Source organism: Eufriesea mexicana, unplaced genomic scaffold (genome assembly GCF_001483705.2).
Source record: "Eufriesea mexicana isolate 0111107269 unplaced genomic scaffold, ASM148370v2 scaffold18034, whole genome shotgun sequence".
In the NCBI taxonomy this organism is placed as follows: Eukaryota; Metazoa; Arthropoda; class Insecta; order Hymenoptera; family Apidae; genus Eufriesea; species Eufriesea mexicana.
Genome location: NW_016925401.1, coordinates 251,542 through 278,012, shown reverse-complemented (window position 1 = coordinate 278,012; position 26,471 = coordinate 251,542). Strand labels below are relative to the sequence as shown.

General features: G+C 34.9%; 1 protein-coding gene and 1 long non-coding RNA gene across 3 annotated transcripts in view; one reads left to right on the top strand and one right to left on the bottom strand.

The window, feature by feature from the left end:
- The window catches only part of LOC108554227 (uncharacterized), a 31,469-nt gene extending 5,388 nt beyond the window's left edge, over positions 1 to 26,081 (top strand). The window contains exons 2-5 of the mRNA XM_017909425.1: positions 20,609 to 20,748; positions 22,797 to 22,943; positions 24,112 to 24,267; positions 25,002 to 26,081. Of these exons, the coding sequence (XP_017764914.1) occupies positions 20,610 to 20,748; positions 22,797 to 22,943; positions 24,112 to 24,267; positions 25,002 to 25,036 (477 nt within the window). The 5' untranslated portion in view covers position 20,609 and the 3' untranslated portion in view covers positions 25,037 to 26,081. The remainder of the gene's footprint in view (positions 1 to 20,608; positions 20,749 to 22,796; positions 22,944 to 24,111; positions 24,268 to 25,001) is intronic.
- LOC108554228 (uncharacterized) lies at positions 1,037 to 3,600 on the bottom strand. 2 transcript variants are annotated; one of them, XR_001890700.1, is made up of 5 exons: positions 2,963 to 3,600; positions 2,740 to 2,867; positions 2,417 to 2,628; positions 1,271 to 1,592; positions 1,037 to 1,195 (listed from the first exon to the last, which is right to left on the bottom strand). It is a non-coding gene; the product is annotated as an uncharacterized LOC108554228 (long non-coding RNA). The 2 variants fall into 2 exon arrangements; XR_001890699.1 differs by having other exon boundaries at positions 1,037 to 1,592.
- Positions 26,082 to 26,471: the final 390 nt, after the last annotated feature.

The following is a 26,471-nucleotide window of genomic DNA, read 5'->3' as shown; positions in this document are numbered from 1 at the left end:
TTTCCCTTTGTAATAGACGCCTTAGCTTCCTGTTCCCCTTCTCCACTGAGGAAATGTATTCGTTCTGTCCGGGGTTTTAACCCTTTCACCGAGCATTACAGTCGGGTGCAATATATAACACATAATAGCTACAAGTGAACACTTTTCACACCCGTGGGGTAACCTCCTTTTGTGAATTACCCTACGAGGGCGATCCATCCGGTAAACGTCTCGGAATTTTGTTGTCAGTACTAAAACCACAAGGTTTATCTCTTGCGTAGAATTAAATAAAATTAAAGGCAATTCAAATTTCTTTGTTCATTTAATAAAATTGAATTCGCGTCTTTGACCCAATCGGTAACAAACAGTTGACATAAAAAACAACAGTTGAGATAAAAAAGATAAAATAAATGCTATAAATTTAAAGTATATAGTACAAAACAAACATGAAATATTATAGCAAATATAACATCTTATTTGAACGAGTGCCAATTTGCAATTACTAAAAGTCAATATTTTCTCAATTCTTCTAAACACTCGCTGTAAATAAATATTGTTACAAATGATTACAATAGAGCGTAAAGGAGTCTTCTAATGTAGTAAAATCTTAACAAAATGGTGGAGAACATATTCTACACTGTTACTTTCATTTTACTAGTATTAATGTAACAACTTTATTTGAAGATAAGCTTACCCTGTTATCTTACAGTATCCCTTTTATGGGATTCAAACAATCATCTTCCTATGTTTTTGTCAGAAAATCTTCTGCAAACCCAGTCCATAAACTATCCTACTAAGAACTTACAATCAAAGCTTAAGAAAAAGAATTATGAAAAATAAATACACCTTCTCAAGCTCAGAAAAATTACCGTTTAGGAATTCATATTTCAATAACCTTTTAAGCTATTACAAACAGCAATAACATGAAAAGTCTATAAATAGAAAGTCACAAAGGTACAGAATTTCTTTCCAAATTTATAATATAGTAACCGAAACTGTAACGAGCATTCTGTGTCGTAACAGTCGCAGAACATCAGAGTAAAACGATGTCGTGGTTTGTTGCTCACGGGGTTCAGAAAAGAGAGGAGACTCAGTCGGGGAAGCTCCTCCGGTTCTTTCGAATCGCCGGAAGACACGGTACCGGAAATACCGCGGTATGTAAACGGCAAACCTCTTCACTTCCTTCCTTCCTCGTTCCGCGATCTTTCTCGTGCTGCTGCAAGAAAAATGGATCGTCCCGTAACGATCTCACCGTAAAACACTTCTTATCGCGGCTTAACGCGACTCTCACTTTTTCCCTTTCTTTTCTCTATTCCTCTTCGTCGTTTACCGCCATACCTCCCTTTCTTTCTCACTTCTCTTCAAATTCAACCCAGCGACATGCCGCTGGCATTGAGGTGCTGATCGTATCTTGCAGATATGGTCTTATCGGTAACATCTAGATTTCAAGTCGCTTCGCTTAACGCTGCCTGGATAATCGCACACGCCCTCTTCTGGTTTACCAACTTTTGGCCAGCCATTGTGATTTCTAAACGAGACCTGCTAGCCTGGTGATCTCTTTACCGATTTTGCAGGTTTCAGGATCGATTTGGTTAACTTCTCTAAATGGTACCCTGTAATTACAATTAGAATTGAGAGTGAATTTTAATTACATTAGTATTAGTGGGGAAATAGCAGATGCGAGTTAAGAAGATTAAATTTTTATAGTTTGAGTAGATTGAGCAAAATCAAATGAGTAGATTAGTAACATATTTATATACCTGATTTATGAAAATGAGAGGATATGTATATTGAGACAGAGAGCAAGATCAATTCATCATCTTAGCAATTTATATTCAAACGTTTATCAACGAACTCGTCTATTTTAAGAAGTATCATAAAGTAATTTAATGGCATCGGTGTAAGACTGGCAGCAGTTCAGCTTCGTATATAAATCTCGAATACGAGTTTTCTAAAAAAATCTCAAACAATTCTTATTGTGCCACATGTAAAGATATGTGTAATAACCTAATTTTACGCGGAATGAAATAAAAATGGGAACATCGGTAGCAAAAATGATTACAGAGTTTAAGTTTGTAGTTGTAATACTAAATGGGTAATTTTAATAATATTAGCACATCGAAATCCCGTGTAAAGCAGAAGACGTGTAAAGTTATAGCGCATATGCTTGGAATTACCGTGGTAAATATTAATTTCTTGGCAACGTGCTGCTATTTTGTATCGTTTTGCTGCCAAATTAGAGAGAATGCGCAGTAACTTCGTTAAGATGCCGTGCCGCGTGGCACGACATCCCAATTAACCGGAGATAATTAATTAGGATCTATTGTTCCAATTGCATATTAATGTCAATTTGCATGGACGAGTCCTCGTCATCCCCCCCCCCCCTCTCCCTCTCTCTCTCTCTCGACATAAGTGCCCTTCGTAAATGTATACGGACCTGCAGTTGCATTACCAACGGTATGCCGGTTCGTTTCAAAACGTGGCCTCTGAGAATAATTCCAGATGTGTGTCGGATAATTTGGAAATTTCGTTACTGATTCTTGCTTCTATTCTTCGCTGAATTAACCTCTGCGTAAAATTCTTTGAAGTAAACGGTTTCGCTGAATATTTAGGTATACGAGTGTTTGTTTCGTCTGGAGTATTTTTAGTCTGAAAGAGAAATTATGTTAGTATAGTGATAAACGGAAGGAAAGAGCCGGTGAACGATACAAGAAATTACGAATGAAAAGATATTAAATAATTAGAGAATACGAAACGTACATGTTGTGTATTATACTGCAGCCGAATATATAGTTGAAATGTTGAGAGGAAATTGTATTTAAAGTTGCGTGCTTTGTACTCTTTGAAGGCGTACTTGCACGTAATATCACTTACAAAGTACATGCAGTCTGAAATGATGGTAGGAAAATGTGTTTGGTTAGTCAGCAGAAAGGCCCAAGTTTAGGTTACTTCGATAGATACTTAGATAATAAAATGAACTTACTCCTTAGAAACAACTTTAAAGTTGCATTGCACGATAAATGTTATTAATATTAATTTAAACGTATTGCAGTTTGATAATATAACCTACGAGAAAGTTTTACGAACGCGCTAGAAATATTAGTAGTGACACCTCCTGACGATGAACGAATTGATGTGAGAATGAGAACATCGAATTCTGGCAGTTGCGAACGCCGTTTGTTTCCAGTAGATGGTGTTGTGTCTATTATCCTTTCAACGCTGTTTGCACTGTCTACTTAACCTTCATTTCCAGGTTCCTTTTTCCCGCTCTCAATTAAGCTACTTTGTTCATATGTACATTAAGTGTATTTTATATATTCTACAGCATATGAAAATTAGAAGAGAAACATTTATAAACAGTTAAGATACAAAAGTGTGCAGTATACGAGAGTAATTTAAAAGGGGAGAGAAATGTAAAATTAAAAAGAATTAAAAATACTAAGGATACTGTATCACGGTACGTAACATACATAGAAATCGCAGATTGCTTTTAACCCTAGAAAGATCTCTGGCTTCACGAGTCACTCCAGATCTATCACTTAAATTGTATCCACTTAGAATGAAGTAGATTTACATCTTCTTCAATGAAACTACACACAACTTTATAGTAAACACGTATAACCTCTATTAGCAAAGCTTAAACGAAACTCATCCGTTCCACTTCTCTAATTTCTTTGTTTCTTTTTATACTTTTATCATACAACTTATCCATACCGCAAGAGACGATTAATAAATGAAGAAACCGAATCTTGTGTAATTCAGAGATCCAGCTCTCTGAAGTCCAACAAGAAACAAAAACAGGAAAAAAGTGGGGAAGGATTCACAATGCCGGAAGAGGCGAGCAAAGAGGCCAACGGAAGAAAGATTCTGTCGCTGGGCTCGCAGAACGAACGACGCGGATAAATGATTCACCAGGCTGCTGCGAGCATTTGCGTTTCCGCGCCTCGTCCCTCGAGCATTTCTTCCCCCTTCTTCTTTCTTTTTCAAATACGCCTGGACAAATTTGTATTTCGCCGGAGAAAACCAGGTTCTCCTTAAGAGACGGCTAGAAGAGAAGGAGGCTTTGCAGAGGAATAAGAGGGACGTTGAAGAGACACATGTAGCGGATATAGGATGGAAAGACGGAAATTGAAGATTCTTGCCGGAGAGCGGGATTTATTGGGTCATCAGTAGTAATTACGCAGAATCCCGAAATTACATAGCGATGGGTAGGCTGTAGATTTCTTTGAGACGATGTGCAGTGACCCGGATTTTCGGCGTTCGCTCCGCGGAAGGGAAGAGGAAGGAGAAAGGAGGGATTCGAGTCCCCTTTGGACTCTCGTGAGCTTTCTCGTACTCCCGATTAAATTGAACTTATCGAAGCCCGCGACACGACGGAATTCCACTCCCCCAATATGACCTCGACTGTGATCGGCCAGAAATGGGGAAACGATCTCGGTTCGTAGTTCCGTGAACTAGCGGTGAATCTACGTGTGACTCGAATTTTGAACTCGACTGGAGTGGATTGAGGAAGAAATTCTTTATCATCGGAAAAAAGATTAACGAATCGGAGTATATCTTTATCGTATACAATATACGATATAATAATGATATTCTGGTTAGTTTGAAAATTTCTCTTAGGACCAAATTTTTTTTTTTTTTTTTTTTTTTTTTTTTTTTTTTTTAATAGATTGTTTTTGCGTATGCCAGTTTCTATTTCAAGTCGACCGAGTTGTTACATGTACAGTTTAAAAAAGAAAATTTATTTTTATCGTGGTACATAATGGCTGATGCAACAACTTTGTGGTGTGTGTATATAAAAACTTGATATTTGTATCTTCTTACGTATATATTTAATGGTAAGTGAAAAAAATAAGACGAAATCGAAATATTAATGGTTAACCTTGACATTCGTTTCTCGATAAATAGTGGAAACGGCGAATGGTTGTTCAAGAAACCTGGTGTATCAGTATTTTGAGAAAAAAAAAGCCACGATAGGATAGTCAATACGAATTATCTTTAACCTCTGTCCAGCAACGTGATTTTTTTTCCAGTCTCTCGGATTTTATCGAAATAGTACTCGTATACGTGACTCGATAGATTTCTCCATGTTTTTACTACTTTCTAGTAGTCTTAACACTTCATTGAATCCGCTGACTCTAACTCATTTTGAGGTTATGGGTCAAGTTCTATAATTGAAAGATCTACAATCTTATGTTGTTATGCCAGTTCTTAGATACCTATACTGATAGCTAAAAATTAGATAATAATTTATAAAAAGAGTCTATTTTCCAAATTTTCTCGGTAATACGCCATATTATTTCAGATAAAAAATGACATTTTCCATGTCAAATTTTTGTTTGCAAATTCGTACGACATTCACTACCCGGATACCAGGTACTCGTGGGCGACCAGGCTATTAAACATTGGTGCTTTCAGTAACAGAGTGTTATAATCTCGTGGAGCTCGTTTCAACTGGTAATTGTGGTTGTGACACGCGTAAAAGTAGTGGAATAGATACACTTCGACTCAGGGTCCTATAGTATATAATATTTTATTACTTATCTCCATCTATGAATTATTCATATGACAAGAATATAGGAAGTTGGTTCAAGGAAAACTGTGGATGATATTCTACCTCATTATTCTTCAAGCATTATAATACTTCTCTTACGAATTGATTTTTCAACCAATTTTCTCTCTCTCTTCTTTCTCTCTCTGTCTCACACACACATACATACGTGCACTGCTAATACATTTGCATACTCCATAGGGACCATCTAAGAGAAATTTTTAATTGGAGATATCAGTGCAGATATACATACTTGATATTCAACGGAATACTTCGGTAAATATACGACTACTGGACTCATTTCTCTCTCCTTTTTGCCTTTCCTGAAATAAAAAAAAAGTAGATGGATGGCGAGAAATCGGATTTTTACATATAATGCTAGCGGATCAGAGTAGATTTGAGAGTACAGCTTTGAACGGTAGGCATATCTCCACTTGGTCATTTATCCGGGCCATGAGCAAAAATGGTCCTTTACAGCGCAGCTAGCCCAGTAATATACAAGAAAAGGGAAACCGGTAACTAAAAATATACAGGCACCGAACTCGAAACGAGCCTGCTACAAAGAAATGGGTGGCCTTCAAAGGTCACTCGTGGATGGTTACTTGCAAATTTTTTAGAATCAACGGGTATGTGTGTATGATAGCAGTTCCCGATGGACAAAAATATATGTCTCGGCACTCGTGACTCGTGTGCCAGCAACTTCGATCGACTAATGATTGTATTGGGAGAGTTTGTCGAGAAAATAGTCGATTATCCTTTTGTGTTTGAGTTTACAACAAAATGCATTTGAAAATGATATATTTGATTAGTTCTATTAAAGAAATTGAATAGCAATAGTAACTAATAATAATCTCCGAAGTAATGCAACCTTGTTCTTAAAATGTTTAATTTCACATCAGAAACGGAATTTCAACCAAATTTCGATATTACTGATGACAAGACTGAACGAGCCCCTCTAACTAATTACCTATAATATCTGTTCAATTACACAACATCAGCCGTCCCATAAATGTCCATATTAGCCGGGTTTCATTGCCACCTAATGACTTCGATATCCATGGACTAATCCGAGTCCAAATACAAGCTGGACTTGCTGGCGGGACGCAATAACGACTATATATATTCGTAGGATCAACCCATATCACGATCATGCACATCTTGATCTACCATGAATATATATATATATATATATAGTGGAAAAAAGATCGGGGTAAATAAAACCAACAATAAGTAGAGTACAATAGAAATTCCCTAGACGTCTGCTTACGTCTCGAAAATCCCTAGGCGACCAAACAACGTTATTCACGTATTTGTCTATTCTCTTGAAGATGTATATACTTTTCCTTAAATCGTTTCCGAAAGTACTTGGTCTCATGGTGTCGTAGAAATTCATTCTTCTCGAAATGTACCTCAAACCTTGAATATGCATTTGTGTAGAGAAATAGCGCACTCGAAGTTGTGCCAGTATTCCTGAGAAAGGCTGTCTTTCGCGAAAGACGCGTGGTTCGGAGACGAATGTAATAGAGAGGCATGTATATCTGAATCCAAGAGCAACGTCCCCTACATGGATATGTCGAGGCTAGTTGGCTGCGTGTGTCGAGCTACCGCATGGTCTATATCTGACGACGCATTATCTGCTTTGCTGCCTGCAGCAAACTCAGTATTGCATCCTACTTGAGCTGTTCTCATGACACTTGCGATACGTCCTGTACTCTACTATATTCTATCTTTCCTTTTAGGCAGAACCTTTATCCGCGTTTTCCTTCTCGTTTTCTATTGTTCGTCTTTTCCTATTTGGTTCCATTTCTAGTGTCTTTTTCTTGTTCTTCCAACAGACTATATATCCCATCCTTTACTTTGTCGCGTGGGCGGCTACCTTCTATATTATACCTTCTCGCTTCCCTTGGCTCTTTCGGTTGCCCCCATTTATTGACATTTCAATTTTTTCGCCTTTATCAAACACTTTGGTGCCCTGAGATTCAATTTCTTCGAACTTCTGTGATTCTTCTTACAGTTTTCTTCTATGATTTCCTTATTTCTTTCCGTTCCTTGGTTCATTCTTTGAGATTTCTCCCTTGTCGATTGTACGAAGCTGCTAGAAATATTGTTTGTTTAGGCGAAAGTATTCAAAGATTTTAGAATTTACAAATGTTTAAATCTTAATTTTAACTTTGGGAGACACATTACTGTATTAAGTGTCTAGTATGATTCTTGTACCTCAGAATTTTCTCAAAACGTGATCTCTCTGCTCCTTGAAACGTAATCCTCTACATAGTTCTGCGTTGTCCAAGCTAAGCTCTGGAGCTTACGGGGGCTTCCCCCGCTTCGCTAAGGGTTGGTACATGAACTCTGGTTGAAATCCCAAAGCTGATGTCATATATAGAGTATCGTATGACAATATAATTACTTTTCGTAAAAATGTATGGATTCCTTTGTATCTGTAGAAGGAAAGTACGTAGAATTATCATGACAAATGAATATAATCACATTAAAAATAATATTTTACTTGGTTCATAAAAATTTATTGTTCCATCTCAATCGTCATAGAATAAGGCACTTGATAACGATACTCTTAGATTGTTTCCTCTAGGGTATCTTACTTCCTTCGTTTCCATTTGCACAGAGGGCAGCACGTGTTTATTGCCTATCTCCACCTCAGCGTTGACACTCGATTAAAGATCGCCTCGCGCATATCGCTGCATGTCCATCGCTCTCGAACTCTCATAAACTCGATTCCCGTCGCTTTGGCCGGTTTGGTTGCACCCTGGATACCGGTAGTGTCTTGTCCGAAGTCGGAAAGCGATGACGGCTGCGCACCACGTCGCAACACGACAATAGCCTCGATGAGCAACTTCGACAAAGGGAAACGCGCGTTTATTGTTTCATTGTCTTCGTCTTCACTCCGTTGCTCCCGATAATTTCGTCAATTCTATCCGGCTGTCGACGTTTTGGCTGTTACACAGCTTCCAGCAACGAAAAGTCGATTCCGCCACTGACTAGCCACATGCATCCAGACTCGAATATCTTTACGCTGTATTTGAATCGTATTCCAGCGTTAGTTAAAACGCTTAAAATCAAGGTATATTGATTTGACGAAAGGTCAACCTTTCTATTTTGATTATAACTCCATTGATTTCCATTTAAATTCGTGTACCCTGCTTTAATTAATTGATATCAATATTATTGGAATTATTAAAGATACGAAGGTCAGAGGTGAGAATTTTATTGGTGCAGGCGAACCATTTATTTTAACCGAATATTCTTGGAAAAGGGAGAAATATGATATTTAAATATTGTTTGTCTATCATAAAGTAAAATATTACCACAGTTTATTTTTTAAAGTTACTTTTGTTTACTCACCAGACTATATTTTGTGTATTCCCTGCATATTGTTCTCAGAAACTATCGTAGTGACATTTATACTCTCACTAGCATCCAATTTGAAACATAACCTAGTTAAATCAAAAATCAAATTGTTAGAAATAAAAATAAGATGATTTAAAATTAAAATGAAAGGAAAGAATGTACATTTAAATGCATCTCTGACATCATCAATCGCTTCAATTAAAATCGATGGACTCGTATGACGATAATTGAATTCTCGTGAAAGATGTGAATATTAAATTACACGAAAAGTAATGGCAGCCTTGATCCATCAACAAACATGTAACTCCTTGTCAGTCGAACGGTATTTTGCACGTGTTTGTGTCGTTAATTTAATTGGACTTCAGGAACGGCTTCTCGTTTCGTTCATCCCCACTGCCTACCTAACCTCACTCCCTCGGTTCTGTTTCCTTTATTGCGCTTACACATGCAACATTTCCAAATCAGGAGTGTTGCCAAGTGGGACGCGGCACATTTCCTGCTTTACCCTTTGCCGATTACTATTTTCAGCTTTTTTTTCTTGTCGTAGGAGTCAATAGCTTGGAATACACGAATGTGTGTTTACTTCGAAATCTGCAATGCTCCGCAATCGGTAGGAAGTTCGACAAAGAGAACAATCTCAGTGCTATCGCGTCGTTGATACAGGATATCCAAATATAGCGCCATTTATCGTCTTAATTTAGAACTATGTCTTCGTGCACGTAACCGTGTATATCGTACGCAATAATCGACTATTTGATTAGAATTTAGTTCGGAACTGGTGATATTTCGTAATTGAGCCGAAATTTGATTAAGGAACATAGCGGATAATAAATAAATTACCCTTGTGATTGCACAACATTGGAAACAAATGTGATATGAACTTCTAGTTAATACTAGAATGTTTCTTATTTCGTGTGGAATATATCAAATATTTGTAAAAATTGATGAACATTTTTGCTGTTGTAATACTTTGTACATTTTGACTGATTTAACGAATATTTTTTGGTTTTGTATTCAATGAAATATATTGGTTATATACTGCTATAATAGTCAATGCATATTCATCTTGGTAAAGGTATTCTGGAGAGTCTCGTTATTTTTCAAGCTTCCTTTTCAATTTTCAAATATGAATGCATTTGTGTACACACATATGCGCCACTGAACGTGACGACAATGGTCATCGATGAGACGACTCTCGGCATAGGTAAAAGTTGCTGTATTGTCTCTCGGTTTCCACGATATCTACCAGAGTGTCCTAATAATTTTGTCAATTCCGATTCGAAAATTTATAAAGTCGAATCAATTATTCATAAAATCAATAGTATATATTTGATACACTTTTGTTCATTTTTCAACGATCTTCCAAACCTGAAAATACGGAGATTAATACTAAATTAGAAATAAATTACAAATTATATTCATTTAAACAAAGGTTTGAAAATTATTAAATGGATTTCAAAAGGTTTTCATGGAATTTGTTTTGTTCAATGTGTCGTTTCTTATTATCCAAGACATTTTCAGAGAATCTATTAGCCCGAGCTACCATAATGGCTAAAGAAACGTATTCCATGTGTGCATTCCATGTTACTACTTATTTACATACCTTCCTCGACAAGATTCCTTCGTACACGCATTTTTCCTTGTCCTGTCTACCTTCGTCTGTCTCTCCTTTTCTTAACGTAATTTCTATCTGACACGCCTCTGTAAATAAAAGCAAAGCGAGCTTTACTTACAACGCACACAGTGAGAGCAGAAGAAAGGACACAACGAGGGTGGATTTGGAGATGCTAGGGATCTTTTAAAAATAGCTTTCTCCGCAAGAAAGCCTCGAGTGGGTTTCTCTAATTAAACAGAATTTCCTTGGTTAAACACGCCGACAAGTATCGTCAGGATTTCCTCTCGTTGCCTGTTCGGTGAAGTCACACCGACGCGCCACTGTCGCTGTGTTTCTTTCTCGCTCCGTTATCACTCTATCTTTCTCCTAACCGTTATGATTATGCAAGACATACGAGGTAGTCAGTCGAAATTTCCAGCGCCTGATTTACGTCGATAATATCGTTTTCGGTTGGTAAATGGGTCAAACAAATGTTACATGTTATCAAAGGGAATATAAATTGGATTGTATAAAATCGTTCGGGCAAAGGCGGAGTGTCGAACGTTGAACGTTGAAGTTAGGTTAGTCTACTATTGGTTGTATGTCAATAGAACTGATAATATTTATCTATAGCTTTACTTTGTATTTGGGGGAGTAACTTCGCATAAGTAACTTGTTCACTAGGTAATATAGGAGAGAAGATTATCTTCGTATCGGTTTAAAACTGGTTTAAATATACAGATGCACGAAGTAGGCCATTTTTATGACTGCATTCAATTTGTATCTCAAATTTGTCAAATTCATTTGCTTTTTGAATAATTTTATATTTCTTTTTAAATATTTCTAGTGATATTTCATCTGACCGATTCTTCTTTGAGTATAGTAATATTGCTTCGAAATAGGAGTGGTAATTCTCGACGCGTTTTCTGCAATTGAACAATTTTTCGCTTTGTGTTGGAATTTATAACTAAAATGTCATTTTCAGTTGATGCTTTTTTTTTAAATTGTGTGCAGCGTGTAAGGATCCAGGTAAATTTTCCCCGTCGTTTTCGTAACTGTTTCCCCCGTTTTTATTTCGTTAGTGCTTTATAATTGAAGAGGAAAGCGCTTTCCAAGTAATAAGGGCGGAACCTCTAAAACGCAGCTTTCTTACGGTTCCAGTATAGAAAAAGCTCGAGTAGACTTCCGTAATTAAAGAGAATTTTCCGAGTGACACGCCAAATTAACTTAACGACTTTCGTGCTCTGTTACGTTGGAGTTTTAACGATTTCAAATTCCTTTTTCCCCTTTCTTTCATTTCGTCCGCCTATATACACTCATTACGTTCTACTATGCTCTACTGATTTTAAAGATCCCAGTACAATGTATGTTTGTGCCTAGCAGGCATTTAATTTTCACAAAACTAATGAGGATATCTTTGAAATTAAAAACATCATTTAGTAATAAATAAATAAAAGGTTGTTAAAAATTTATTATAAAATCTGTATTAAAATGAATAAGAGGTTATTATACAATATAATTTTATAAAATCTTAAAAAGTTATAAAACTATAATTTGAATGCAATATGCATAATGAAATATGCAAAATGAAACTCGTTAAGTCCTTCGTCTATAATATTGTGTGAGACTCGTGGTAAGATCACGCTAAACACGAGAATATGTATGAGGGGCGTGGTTTAGGGTCCAATGTAAACATCACGGATCAGGCTTGTGGTTAATTTTCGTCGATGTTTTCCTGTCTCGCAAGTCTTAACTTGTCAGTCATATGTTATTCTTCGCTACGTTCGGACGAAATGGCTTGTCAAGTGACCGACGCTGCTGTTGACTATAGCACGCGCCATCGGAACTCAAATGATAAGGCAAGAGGTTAATCAAATTACTTCAAGCAAACGTAACAACTGGTTTCCTGTACAAAGTCGTTGCAGTTGCCAATGATATTCAAAAGCAGGCATTGATTTACATTTGATACTACTGATTTTTTTCCTCTCTTCTTCATTGGTTATAATATGAACAACCTACAAAGAAAAATCAACAATACAATTCCCTGCTAAAAGGTGTATTTATATGTATGGTGGTTTATCGATTCAGACCAAACTCAGCAGACCAGATTGATACCTTTTCTTGGTTATAAAAACATACTCTTTTCATTTCTCTGTATTTCGCTTCTATATATTTACCTTTTGTTTATTAGTACATTATACGTCCATTTCTTCGACGTGGCTTGGAAATTCAAACGTAGTCTGGAAGTCAATGTATTTATGTAAATACCAAAGGCATAAAATAAATCCTAAACATACATTTTTAATCTTTCCGACCTCCCTGAAGGATGCTGTCATTATAAGGTTGAAAAGTTTACCTTAAAGGTAAATAAGATTCCCCTTGAAAGATTCCATTGTAAGAAATCTCCTGCTCAAAGAATCTCGTGGAAACACGTGGACTACAGACGATTAGTTATCCCTAAAACATATGTCGAGGGTTATTTGTGGCTGAAAAGATCATTGCGTTGCTTCTTTATAACAGAGATTATTTTGTCAAACGACATGTGTCTTTAAAATATTCCCTACAGTTCTTTCAACTCTCCTTCCAACTACTACTACTACTGCCTTTCAATGTTACTGGATAAAGCCACGTTCATAAAATTTACTTTAGGAGCTTCTGTAATTGTGTAGTAGTAATAACCGCTCACAGACAGCGCTGCTTTTGTGGTCCTTGCAAAAATTCCAATTTATGTAGAACCGAGAGATACTTGGTTTAGTTTCGTTGCTGTAATAAATTTAAATTTAAATTTAATATATATATGTATCTCAATTTATAAAAAAGAAAAATTTCTTATTTCGCAAAATTCTCTACACCTTCAAATTTTGTTTTGCTCGTTTCGCTTTAGTGCTTGAAATATGTACAATTGTAATCGGTTACTGTAACTAACTTCAGCGCCACTCTGTGCAAATGATATTGTGGATAAAAATGATTTCTACATTATTATCGCGGTCACTGGAGAGATGGCGTTCGCTGCGAGATTAATTGGCGTATTCTTGAAGGGTAATTCAAACTTAGTAAATAACGTTGATTAGAAGTCAGCAGTATAACGTGATATCAGAAGCTTTCTTTAACGGTATCAACATAACAATCAAGGTAAAAATATTGAAACTTACGATTTTTGTTACATACGATTGCTGACTTTGTTAAACCCTGTTTACAAACAACCTGGCGACGTGTTATTACGTAGGGCAGTGGTTATATAGTGGCAGTTGTTCTTTGCTACTGTCCAACCCTGAATTTAATCAACTGAATAATACAAAAAAGGAGAGAGTATATGACATACATTACGTGCAGTGAATCCTTTGAAATGAACAGTCGTTGAGTTATATAAGAAATTTTGAATTTTTTACGATAGAGAACAATAAAGATTTGTTTTCTTACATTAGTTGGAGACATGTGAGTATAGAAATTTTTATTGGAAATTTTTATCTTATTGCGTGATACAAATTTTGTAGGTTTCATGTTATTCCTATGATCAGTGCGTTTTTACATCAACGAAATGTATCTTGCTGATCGTTTCGTCTGGTTTCTAGGTTAGCGGCACAGCGGACAATACTGATTTGACCAGACATGGTATACACGGTGGTGACTCCTAACATCGATCTTGACAATGTCGATATACTTTGATGAAAATATTCATGCGTTTGATAACAGATGAGATCAATGATGTTACTGACAAATGAAATTGTCATCTCGTTACAAATGGAATTCGTTTGATAATTCATTTGATTTACTTGTGTATTTACAGAATTTTTATTACTTTCAAAACTTAAGGTAAGGATTGCTATTTGAGGAAAGTCTGTGATTAGTTAAAAAATTAAAAGTGTTGCAAAATGATCATAATTATAATTTCATTATTTCATCTATAAAAAAGTAATTGCAAAATTATTCCTTATTAGCCATAAGTTATTATTTTTCATTAATATTATATTTATTTTTCTTTCTCAAAGAAACGCCTGACAATTGTAAACCACACCGTGTCGAGATCGGGAACCGAATTTTAAATAATGAACACGAGGTCACTGTAACAAGCTTTCCAGTGGCTTTGTCCTTGCCTTGAATTTCGTTCACCAAACTGTCGGTTTGAGAGCCACTGTTTCACACAGGATCAATTTCAAGAGGTCTCTTTGAAGACGTACTCGAAGCGTTGCATATTATGCGCCTCTAACGGTACATCATTCAACTGTATGTGATGTAAGGAAGGACCTTGAAACAATGATTTATGCGTATCGTCGTGTGCACCCTTTACCAAATCAATGTACAGCTTCCGTGGCCGGGATCGGTCAGGGCCGTCGTGCACTGTCGCAATTTTGTCGCGCTATCACACGTCGTTCCGCATATTTATGAACCACCATTCGAAAAGCACTAGCTTTTTCGAGAGAAATTCATTGGATCGAGCTACATTTTTAAATATTACGTACACGTATATCAGAGAATAATTTACATAGAAATAATTTTATCCCATTAAAATTTTGTCTCGTTAAATCATCAGAGATTACGAAAATGGTTAATAGACATAAAATAAACAAACGAAAATATCTTTAATTATGATACTCATGTTTTATTTCGACTACAATCAAACGTTTGCAATAATAATGAGCATCCGTGGAAATTAATAATAGAATACAAAATATTTCGTAATATACAAAATAGTAATTAACCTTAAAAATTAATACAATACACAAATATTGTAGCAGTGATACGTATTGAATATTGCTCACACTGTATGTTCTTTGTAATAGATTAAATTTCCTCGATGGTCACGTCGCTTCGAAATTATAATTACGGTGTATTGAATAGCCTGTGCTAACATGAACGTTTAATCGCATACCGGCGCAACCTGAAAGTGACAATGTGTAACGTTAATTAGAAATGTACAATAATTCGAGGAATGTTAGTCTTTTGCTTTGTATCATTCAAATGTTATAATCTCGCTAATAATAATACTAGTTAGATTTTAATGAAATTAATGAAATAAATTAATGAATGATAGGAAGAATATAAATCCTTAGGGAATTCTTTTGAAGAACTTTATTTGTAATCTATATTCCAGTTAATTTAGTCTCCTTATCATTCGTTTGTCTGGTGTTTTATGTATATGATTAATTTATTTTTTATCTTCTTTTTATCACTTTCTCTTGTCTCTCAGCTTCCTGCTTTATTTGATGCTTACTTTTTATTCATCATCAAGTATATTTTATTTTGTCCTTTTACTTATTTTTCTCTTGAATTTTTTAATTATATATATTTCTTAAACCACTTCTGTTTCTTGCTCTTCTATTCCACTTTATTGCTTCAGTGCATTTATTCTCCCTTTTATTATAATATTTTTCTTATCTTCAATTACGTTTTCAATCTCTTGCTATTTCTTTCTTTTCATCTCATTTCTTTTTTTTCTTCCAGTTCTTTTTCTAGAACTTACATACATGCTCCCGTCTCTCACCTTTTTTCACTCAATTACACCTCTTCCATCAACGTTCCTTTTTATTTTTATTGATCTTTCGCACTTTAAGACATCCTTTCCTTTTGCTTCGTCAGACCGTTTTCCCACATTTGTATTTTTCTTGCGCGGTTTTAATTTCCATTATTTCATTTCTTTCGATTTTTCTCCACGTGTTCCCGATTTTTAACTTCTTTTCTTCTTTTCCTTTTGTTCTTCTACAACTCCTCCTGTACCTTCCCCCTCCCTATCATACACTTTTCTCTCCAACGCTCTTTTTTTCTCTCACCAGTGGCCGTTCTTTTCACCCCATAAGAATGCAGCCTGTGCGAAATGGCACGGCTGCAAGCACGATTCGCGGAACTGCAGCTGCCGTTCATTAACGCGCGGTTATTAAACTTTTCGTCGTTGGTTTCGGGCCGATTTGTGCCATTCTCTTATGCCTACACCCCCGGTCCCTCATTAAAATTCATTCTACCAAGGCCTTCAAACAGCTATTTTCATGTCAAGCCTCTCCATCCCGTTGAGATTCTGAATTCTGGTTTCCGTATATCTAAAAGTGCGGTCATTGCTTATTACTTTGTGAAATATTTTCTTCTATAGAGAAACTATTTTCCTAGATAACTCAATTAATGTTTAACAACAATTGTATAAAAAGGTTAATGTAATTTAATTTATTACTATTCACCGTCACAATACTCGATGAAAAAAAATTTTTAATCTCCGTCAAGATTTGATCCTGTTACTTTTGGAATAAGGAGCGAGTACTTAACCAATTGAGCTATTTATATTTTCTAAGTCATCCAGTTTTTATTGTGTAAGGTAGTGTAGCGAAAAAAGGAATTTTGATTATCTTTACAAATATAGGGGTTGAAACACGAGTTACATGAAATTTGTGTCTCATAAATCGTAGGTACATGACACGCTTTTGTAACATTAATTTTAATGAAGTAATGAAAAACCTTGTTATGCAGTGACATAATTATTAAATCCAGGAATTAAATATTAACAAGGTCTCGAAGGTAGAACTAAGTAGATAGAGTATGTTTCAATTTAAGCAAACTGTAATATAAGTTTCTGAAAAGAAGAGTGAAAAAGGAGGTGAAGGAACCAGCTTAATTATAAATTTAAAAAGTTAGGGGGTAGTTTCTCGTTTGTAACGCCACGTTAACGAAGACAGTTGCTTCTTAAGATTAATTAACATCCCTTTCGTCGAAACGAGATTATAATACATCGTGGCGCGCATTCTCTCCACATTAAAAAATTATTGTTACCTTGATTGCACGAATGATGTCCTTTTCCTTTCCAACTTCCAATTTTTCCAACATTTCTGTAATAATTAAATTGATAATGAAATATAATAATATCTCTACCGATATATTCTATACTCATGTAGTACTCCAAATCGTGTTCGCTTTTAGCGAAGAGACCAACAACATCTGCTGTAATTTTTAGTAATGATCGATTTCTGTCGAAAAACGTTGGAAAGGATATGTGTGTACGCGGAACAAGTCAAATAGAATGAAAGCTAAAATCGCGATTTTCAAGTTGAAATACAGTTCGTTCTTGTTCCATCAAAATAAAGTTTGAAACAATGAACGCCAGAAGCAATAGTTTTATGCGAGTACCACGAAATATTAATTTACTTCAATTTAGAACGCATGCGACAAATAACCATAGCAAAGCTATCATTTCTATAGCAATGCTGCTAAGTTCACTCACTAATCATTAATTGTATGTAGTTGTTCATTCCAAGAAAATTGAGTCTGCGATTCGGCGTTAGTCACTAAGTAACAATTAGGAATTTTCACGTAATACTTTCTAGGAGAGCTTATTAGTGAAAATGATTCAAAGTTTACTGTACGACGCATAGCGATAAAAATTTGCATAGTACTTTTCCCTCCCCACCCTTCTTACCCCACGCCGTTCTACTATGCTCTCTCAATCTCCAGTTTTTGTAACAGCTAGCAAGTAACTGAATCGATATCGTCCTTCTACTGTTTCTTTTAGGAAATTAATTAAAACGTGGCATTCATTACCGCGTGACGTTCAATTTTCACGATTATTCTTCCAGTGTTCTGTTATTCATATATTTTTCTTTTTTTTTTGTAGAAATATCCATCTTATTTTCGGACTTCTCCATTATTTCTTAACTTCTTGCCTTACAAGTTAATACTATGGTTATTACAAAATAATTTTTTGCACTTGACGCTTTAATAGTAATCATTCTGAATAAATTTATGCAGCATTAGTTGTATACATTATAAGTACCAATGGCTCCTTTGGATATAATTGAATTCCTTTTTTAATGGAAACGTATTGCTGAAAACAAATATTTTAGAGAAAATATCACTCAGAATAAATTGTATTAGTTAAAACAAATTTAACAGAAGATAAGTAAACTATACTTATTTTAAATTCTGTAGATACATGATTTAAAGTAGATGGTTTGAAGTCGTGACACAGTATTTTTCTTCTTTATGAACATTTTTTCAAAAGGAGTATTTTATCATTCATTTTATACTTCTTTTATACTCTTCTACACCTGAAAGGGAAGCACACTCTAATATAATTCTTAAAGGCCTGTACCTAATCATCTTTTTCATAAAATACATATTCTGCGAGCAAGTACTGCGTGAATCTGTTTTCCTTTTCCTTCTTTCTCTTCTAATCTTATTATTTTACCAAAAATTTTTTTCATTTTTCACTTATTTATTCATTATCTCTGTGATAAGTCTTTATCTGTTATTTATTACATCAATTCTTGTCTTCATTTATCTTCTGATATTATTTATATTATCATGTATCGTATCATGTATCTTGATCCTCTTAAATGTATTTCTCAAAATAAGTAATTTATGTCCTTTAAACGCTTGCTGACATGAAGATACGGTGAAAAAGAAGAATTACAAATAAAGCTTGCCTCTTTATCGGTTTTCGAAACATAAAACCATGAATATTTTATCGATGGCGATGGCGTTCCGCGGTAATGCAAAATTAACTTTCCCCTGATGATATAAAATCAAGGCTATCGGTGCGTGTAAACCGGTTATTCGGCGTTTATTGTCCGAACAATTTCGATTGATTACACCGCAGAGTAGCTTGGTAATGAGATAAACGTATCATTGTTTCATTGGCATTGATTGTCGAAATCGTTGACACAAATGGACAAGATTTCAGTAATTGCGGTGCAAATGTAAGAGACAAACGAACGTTTCCTCCTATAGAAGGGCGACGAATTGCTTTCGGTATAATTTTCTCGCCCCCGCACTTCCCTATTAATTAACATGGCGATTTAACCAGTGCATATATCTGTGTCAAACAACGGTATACACATACAATGGGTCATATAATGTTCTGAATATTTTTGAAATTATTAGTAATATTAGAACATGTAAATAAACAATATTGAAGGCTTAGAGTATTACTTGATTTGATTTAGTTCAATGTACTTTCTGTGCATAGAAATATTAACAAGATATCAAGACTTCAATCTTGCCTATACATATTTCTTCATATTACCAGTATTTATAAAAATATTTATGAGAACTTATGCAACAAATCTCTATTTGTTTTCAGTAAAACCTATTCCTAGTGTGCAATCAAATATCAAGGCAGAAAACACTAGACATGTACTTGATCAGTCACTTAGTCTGATTCTTCCAAAATATGGTCTCTCGTTGACTCCAATAATTACAAGGAGAACTCATTGAGGCTTACAGCTTTGGCAATTAGTACTTCCCATGTTGTCGAGAGATTACAAAATTTACGAGGGACAAGTGGGCAAAACTTTCCTGGTGATATGCAAACTACGAGCAATGTTTTTACACGTACATAACTTATCGCTCGAAATAAAACGGGCAATTACCCACTCGAACAGCATAGACCCTGTAAAATAAAACATTATCTGTTACAATATTATTAACGCATACAACGATAATATATCGTACAATTAAATGCTTACCTTAACGAGTGAACCTCGTTTGGTCGATTCGATCAGCGTACGAAAGTTGAGCCATAATCAGTTCGATACCAATGGAGCAATAACCATCGAGAATTCTGTAACTGTCAAAACATTAGTTCTTCCCATACGGGAGTTCCAATTTCGCGTCAGTGACACGAACGAATTGATCCGTAAATTTTGGGTGTGCCATTCAGAGAAAAAATAACGTTCAAACCTCGTGCAATGGTAAACGTTCGCGAGAAAGAGAAAAAGAATTTAAAAAAAGAGAATATCGCCCGTTGATTTTATATTTGTGCAGTGAAAATCGATTCACGCACGATTTTCTAACGAACACTCGAATCTGTTTCCACGAAAACTGGGAAAAACGCGAGAAACGAGACAAATAAAAAATTTTCGAAAGTACATTGTTCCATCTTTATGGAACACAATATTTTTTTGGCTATACCCATCCGTCACGTCATATTTTCTACGGTGAGACAGCAATGTTGAATAGGAACATGATAGCTTCACCTTGATTCTAGCCATCTTCAATTTGCAGCAAACCTTTCTTTCTCATCAAAGCCTATCCAATCCGAGTTTTCGATGCTTGTGTAATAATTAAAACAACGCTGATTAGAAGGAGAAGATTAACGAGACGTTCATTTCATCCTCTTTTTTCTCTTTTTATGTTTGAAGAATGAAGCTGTGGTGGAGTTTGGCGCTGGTCGGTGTCGCCCTGTTGATGATCATCGTCACCGCCAAGGCAGAATCTGATCTGTGGGAGGAGGACGACAAGGAGGTTCTTGTGCGAACCGTTCGTGGCACCAAAGAACGAGGTATTAAGTTTAATTAAGGGTCTATACATACTTCACGATGAAATAAGACGAAGTCGATTTCAAGAATACTATTTTCCCAGTTTTGAGACCGACTGATATGATAAATTGTAAGAGAATAATAGGAAATCGTAACTCTTCTAATTCTGTATCCTTGATTTATTTTCTAAAGAAGAAATAGAATCTGAAGTATTCTTCACTTTGATTTTCAAGGTTTTCTAGGTAGATTTATTTACGATCTTCTAAAGTCTTCATTAAAAGTTCCTTTGTAGGTGGAGTTTTGGAAGATCAACGAGAAGAATTGAAATCTTGGAAGTTCCGCGCAGATTCCTTGTTAGTTTCGTCGAGAGATGAAGAAACTTAATATCTGATAAGTGTTTACAAGGTGTTCAAGTCAGGCTGTTTGCTCGCGGAGAGGTCAGTGATGTAGCACCATGGCGTCTGTAACGAGTTCTGACGGACTCTGCTTACGAGTTCCCTTTAATTACGCTTCCACACGAAAAGAAGTCACATTCACACTATAATATTCCTTTGGATCCTCTTCAAAAGTATTTTATGCGGAGAAACGTTGAGAATTTGTTTCGACGTTTTAGCTCAGGGAATGTTGACTATTTTTATTAAAATTGGGTCGACATTACTGAACCTTTCAGTACTTCAAATATCATAGTATTTAAAACGTTGCTACTTTTTCTCTGTCTCTGTTTCTAGTGTTAAATACTTCTAGGATACTTCTTATTCTTCAAGTACTCCGTTGTTATGTGATTTTCACCATTTCGAATGGCTCATAAATTTCCACCATGAGTTTTTATCCTTGACAGTCCTAGAAACCACGAAAAATAATTAATTCTTAATTGACATCAGTGAACGCAGAAGAAAAGAAGCGAAAGATAATGCGACACATTGGCAGGGTCAATCGAGTGTACCAAGAAAAGACAGTCCTCGTAGCAGATTGAAGCGTGGTATCGCGAACCCTGGCTTACGGAATGAAAAGATGCTTTTGTCTCTGCGCAGCTCTTTCTCTCATCTTTCGAACTTCCTCTCCCGCGGCCAGGACTGAGAATACAATTGAAATATCATCCAGTGGCGCGCACCGTTTCATTGTCGACTAAGATCATTTGGTCTTAGAAATTTATTCGGTCCAGGATTGAGCTTCACGGAACGGAGAAAGGGGAAGAGGGCTTTTCTTCGAACTCCTTTTCAAAGCGGAACAAGTCGCCGAAAGAAGGCCGCCGCTGAAATTCCAACTTCGAGGATCACGTTGAATTGCAGGTCGAACTACGAAGCTTGTGCCATGCCTCTTGGTTACTGCAACTTTCTACTTGCTCGTTTCCTATCCCCTCTCTACCTTAGTGATTTTCCTCCACGAGTTTCTAGGCTGCTCTAGGGATGCACGAAGTTTTGCTAGAAATTCGAAATTACGAAAATTTTGTGAATACTCGACATTATATATCAATGTATGATTCTATCCGATGATACTGTGAAGAATACTATTTCTCCTACTTTTATTTATATCAATGTATGATTCTATCCGATGATACCGTGAAGAATACTATTTCTCCTACTTTTGTTTATGATTAGAATTTTTCATATTTTCTTAGATCATAGATATATATATATTCTACTTTTATTAATTTTTTATACCATGAAATTTTAGATATTATTAATTAAATTATAAATTTCAAACTTTAATTTTTATAAAAAAAAAAAAAAAAATAAAGGAATAAAACAATTCCTATTTTACTTGAGCATAAAGAAAATTTTTAAATATTAATTTGTATCTTAAAAACTTACTAAGATGTATATTTTTGAAATGTAGATAGCCATAGTTATCAGTTAAAGAATGAACAAGATTTAACGTTTTCTATAGAAAGATAGCTACAACTGTTAATATGTTAATCTGCCTAGAACACCATATTGAATAGGTAATGAGAAAAGGGCTGAACTCTTAGATCGTAATTAAGGGCCGTCCTGTCCGTTCGGAAATTTCTCTGTCCACTTGATCGGTCGTGCCTCCAATTATCTCTATTGACGTTTTGCATCTGTTGACGCAGCATCCGGCAGCACTTCGTGCAGATACGTGAAGGGTCAATGGTCGGAATGCGACTTGAAAACCAACACACGGTCCCGCACTCTGAACCTTAAGAAGGGCGACAAGTCCTGCGAACAGACCAAGACTATTGAAAAGAAATGCAAAAAAGGTACATCCTATTATATTCAGTTTCACCTTCGACGTCCTCCATTGCGAACTGACTTAGATTATTTAATTAATTTCCTTTAATAATGAAGAGTTTATCATCTTATACTGAAAAATGAATACAGTTCATAATTTCAATTAATCGAGTTTGATATCTTAAACAGATTATACATCTCTTATGATAGAATACTTACTTATTTAAATCATCAGAAGGTTTCTCGTAATTTTTTTCATAAAATAATAGAAAAGATTCAATGAAATGAAATACACTTCATAATTAAACATTTCTCTATTATCTCCCATCAACAAAGATTAGCTTTTATATGCTACAAAATACACATCTTTTTCTTAATATTATATTTAGTTTCAAACTACGTTTGTACTTTACTTATAAACAGTATACGATGTATCTCTTGATAATTAATATACCCTATAAACCTAGGGACATGACAAGGTTAGAAAGTTCTTTATATAGAATGAAAATTAATAAACCTGATTAATTAGTGAGTAACTCAAGAATACCTTAATTAACTAAATAAAAGAAAGAAGAACGTGTTTTAATTTATTGATGACTTCAGACAACGGTGCACAACTGCTAGTGATAAATGCACGACAGAATAACTGTTTAGTCGTTTTTTGTGATACCTAAAACAGATTCAACAGAGATAAAATTGTTCGTAGTGAATTATTCACGGTACGCTATGAAGTACGTTAGAGTGAAAAAGGTGAAGAAAATTGTGGTTAAAAACTCATTAGAGCAACGCCATCAAACACAGACTGATCAAATTTAACGTACACAAACCGTTAAGAAACTTTGTAATTTAATGAACGCTCCTCCATTTCCCCGCGTCTTTTCAATCGAATTAAACGTAACATTTAGAATTAAATCGAAATAAGTTTCGTCGATTCGGAGATATATCAGATTTTACAGTCGATACATCGAGCATGTATTCGATTCTCGAAAGTAAAAGCTCCTAGGATAAAGTAGAACGACAACTTTTTCTTAAACTGCTCTAATGTGTTTTTAATAGATGGATAAAAATTAGTGAAAGAATCGATGGTCTTAATTTTATAATGCGGTATGTGCATCGTGGTCGTCTTAACTTAAATCATGAGTGAACAATAATAGAATTTATGGTGGTATGATTATCCCTGCGTGGTGGGGAATACAGCTTGCCGGTACGAAAAGGGCACGTGGAGCGGATGTGTGAATCAGCAGATGGCGAGAGTGGACAATTTGAAAGCAAACAGTGATGCCTCCTGCGACAAAACGCGCCGACTGACAAAAAGGTGTAAACCGGAGACCAACACCAAGAAATCTCCCAAAGGTATGTTTATTATCTTCTTTCATGAAAGATACTTCAATATCTCCCATAAATATGTCCAATTGATATAGGATACCTTTGGACATAACCTACAATGTCTGGAAAAAAGGTAGTTTGTTATCAATATAATATAACGAAATAAAAACTACGTTTCTTATAATTTCATTGAAGGTCACAGCTCTGTTGTCTAAGATTCAGTGTTCTATAGTAGTGCGTAATTGTACTCTTAATATCGGCATTAGTGTCGCGATACCTCGCTTCATCGAGCATGCTTGATGATGGCATTGACAGAGTTAAAGATAGCTTATTGAAACTTCTCTATACAGTCACAGACAATAGCAGCAATAAATGTTCCGTATCAACGTTTGAATAGACAGAACATACATCTAAAGAGGACGTGTCCTGTTCATATCGTAATAGCCCTTTTTCACAATGAATTTTCTGTCATGAATGAATCTTCCTTTTGGATCATAAAATAATTATACAAATAATATACCAGATAAGTAGAATATAATTAATTAATCAATATTTTTTCATTATAAATGATAATTTGTTATAGCTATGATAACTGAATTTCATAATTTTTACAAATTTATTATCGATAGTTGATAAGTAATGAAATTACAAAATTCGTTGAAACAACTAAATGGAAATTAAAAATAAATATTTCATAAAATATAACGTTTATAAATAACTAAGAAATTTGACTCTCATGTTAATAATTTGATTGGTTTTAGGAGAACGAGCGAATAAGAAGTCGGGTAAACAGTAAACAGGAAAATCGTCAGTCGATCACTCAAGATGGTGCGCAGCGATCTGTTTCGACAACAGGCAACGAAAACACAATCTTGTCTTTTCCACGTGAAATTCTAATTTTCAAACAAATATTATCTAGTGTGAGCTTGTAACATTAAATGGACGGAGAAGAAAAGTTCTGTATTTTAAAGTACTGACAGTGATTGTAATTTAAATACGATCGTAAATCTAATTTTCAAACGTTTTCGAACGTTGCTGTCGGTATATGCTCGATCGTCGGTAATAATTATCGATCGTATATGTCGGCTGTTTTCAGAATTACTTCCATTATATGTGGCCAAATGGTATTAATAATTGCTATGCAAACGCAGTAACATGCATAGTTGGACCCAATAATGTTCTTTTTAGCAGTTTCGCCGACTCTGTAATTGCTACATGTGAATATTACAAACTTTGTCCTCGATACAGTAGTGTAATGAAGTCATTAAAGATCTATTATTCCTTATTATTATTTTTATACTTTTTCTGCTTTCATTTATCAAGTCATTAAATAATTAGTTTTATAAGTATTATGTCCACTAGGTTGTAAATATAATTGGCAAAATATGCAACTGACATGGCATATATAGACTGTTACTTTTAATAAAATGATTTTTTTTATATCTTTTATAAGATTACAATCTATTATTACATTATGCTACTGTGTCGATGACAAAATGTTCCAAGCTATAATAATTGTATAGCAATACGCTGTGGTGAATCTCTAGTTTCAAGAATCGACATGAAATGACTGCCGTTGTGATTCTTTACGAAATATATTCATGCTAGAACATACATCGTTACTGACCCATTTGAATTTTCAACGTTATATTGTGTATTCAACGATCATAACGTACATAGAAATCCCCAATTAGAGGTAGATTATCTTTATTTTTTTGATATGCGTCGAAAGATTAAAGGAAGAAAAAAGTACGATCATATATGGTATCTATGTTTTTAAGATGCCTATTAACTTCGTCTTCCTCTAACTAAAAGAATAAACAAATTTACGCAAGCATTTATCAAATCTTTAGAATTCTTTCTCACGCACATTCTTAAACATACTATTGTTTCAAGCTAATTCTCTGTTCGATTTATTTTTATTAATGATATTTACACTTAAAGCCAGGTACAATGTTTATGGACAGAGATTATATCCTCTCGATTGTCACATAATATACAGTGTTCGATGTTAACTATGTCTCATACATTCAAAGGTTTCCAAACTTTTCGGACGTTCTTACTTTTATTAAGAAGTAATAGAAATTGAAATGATATGCATAAACTTAATTATAGTAACAAAAATAAAAACTACTTTTGTACGAAAATTCAATTAAAAAATTCAATTAAAAATAAATAAATATTTAATAATCTTTAAATTCGAGTGAATTGGAAAATGTACTTTAGCAACT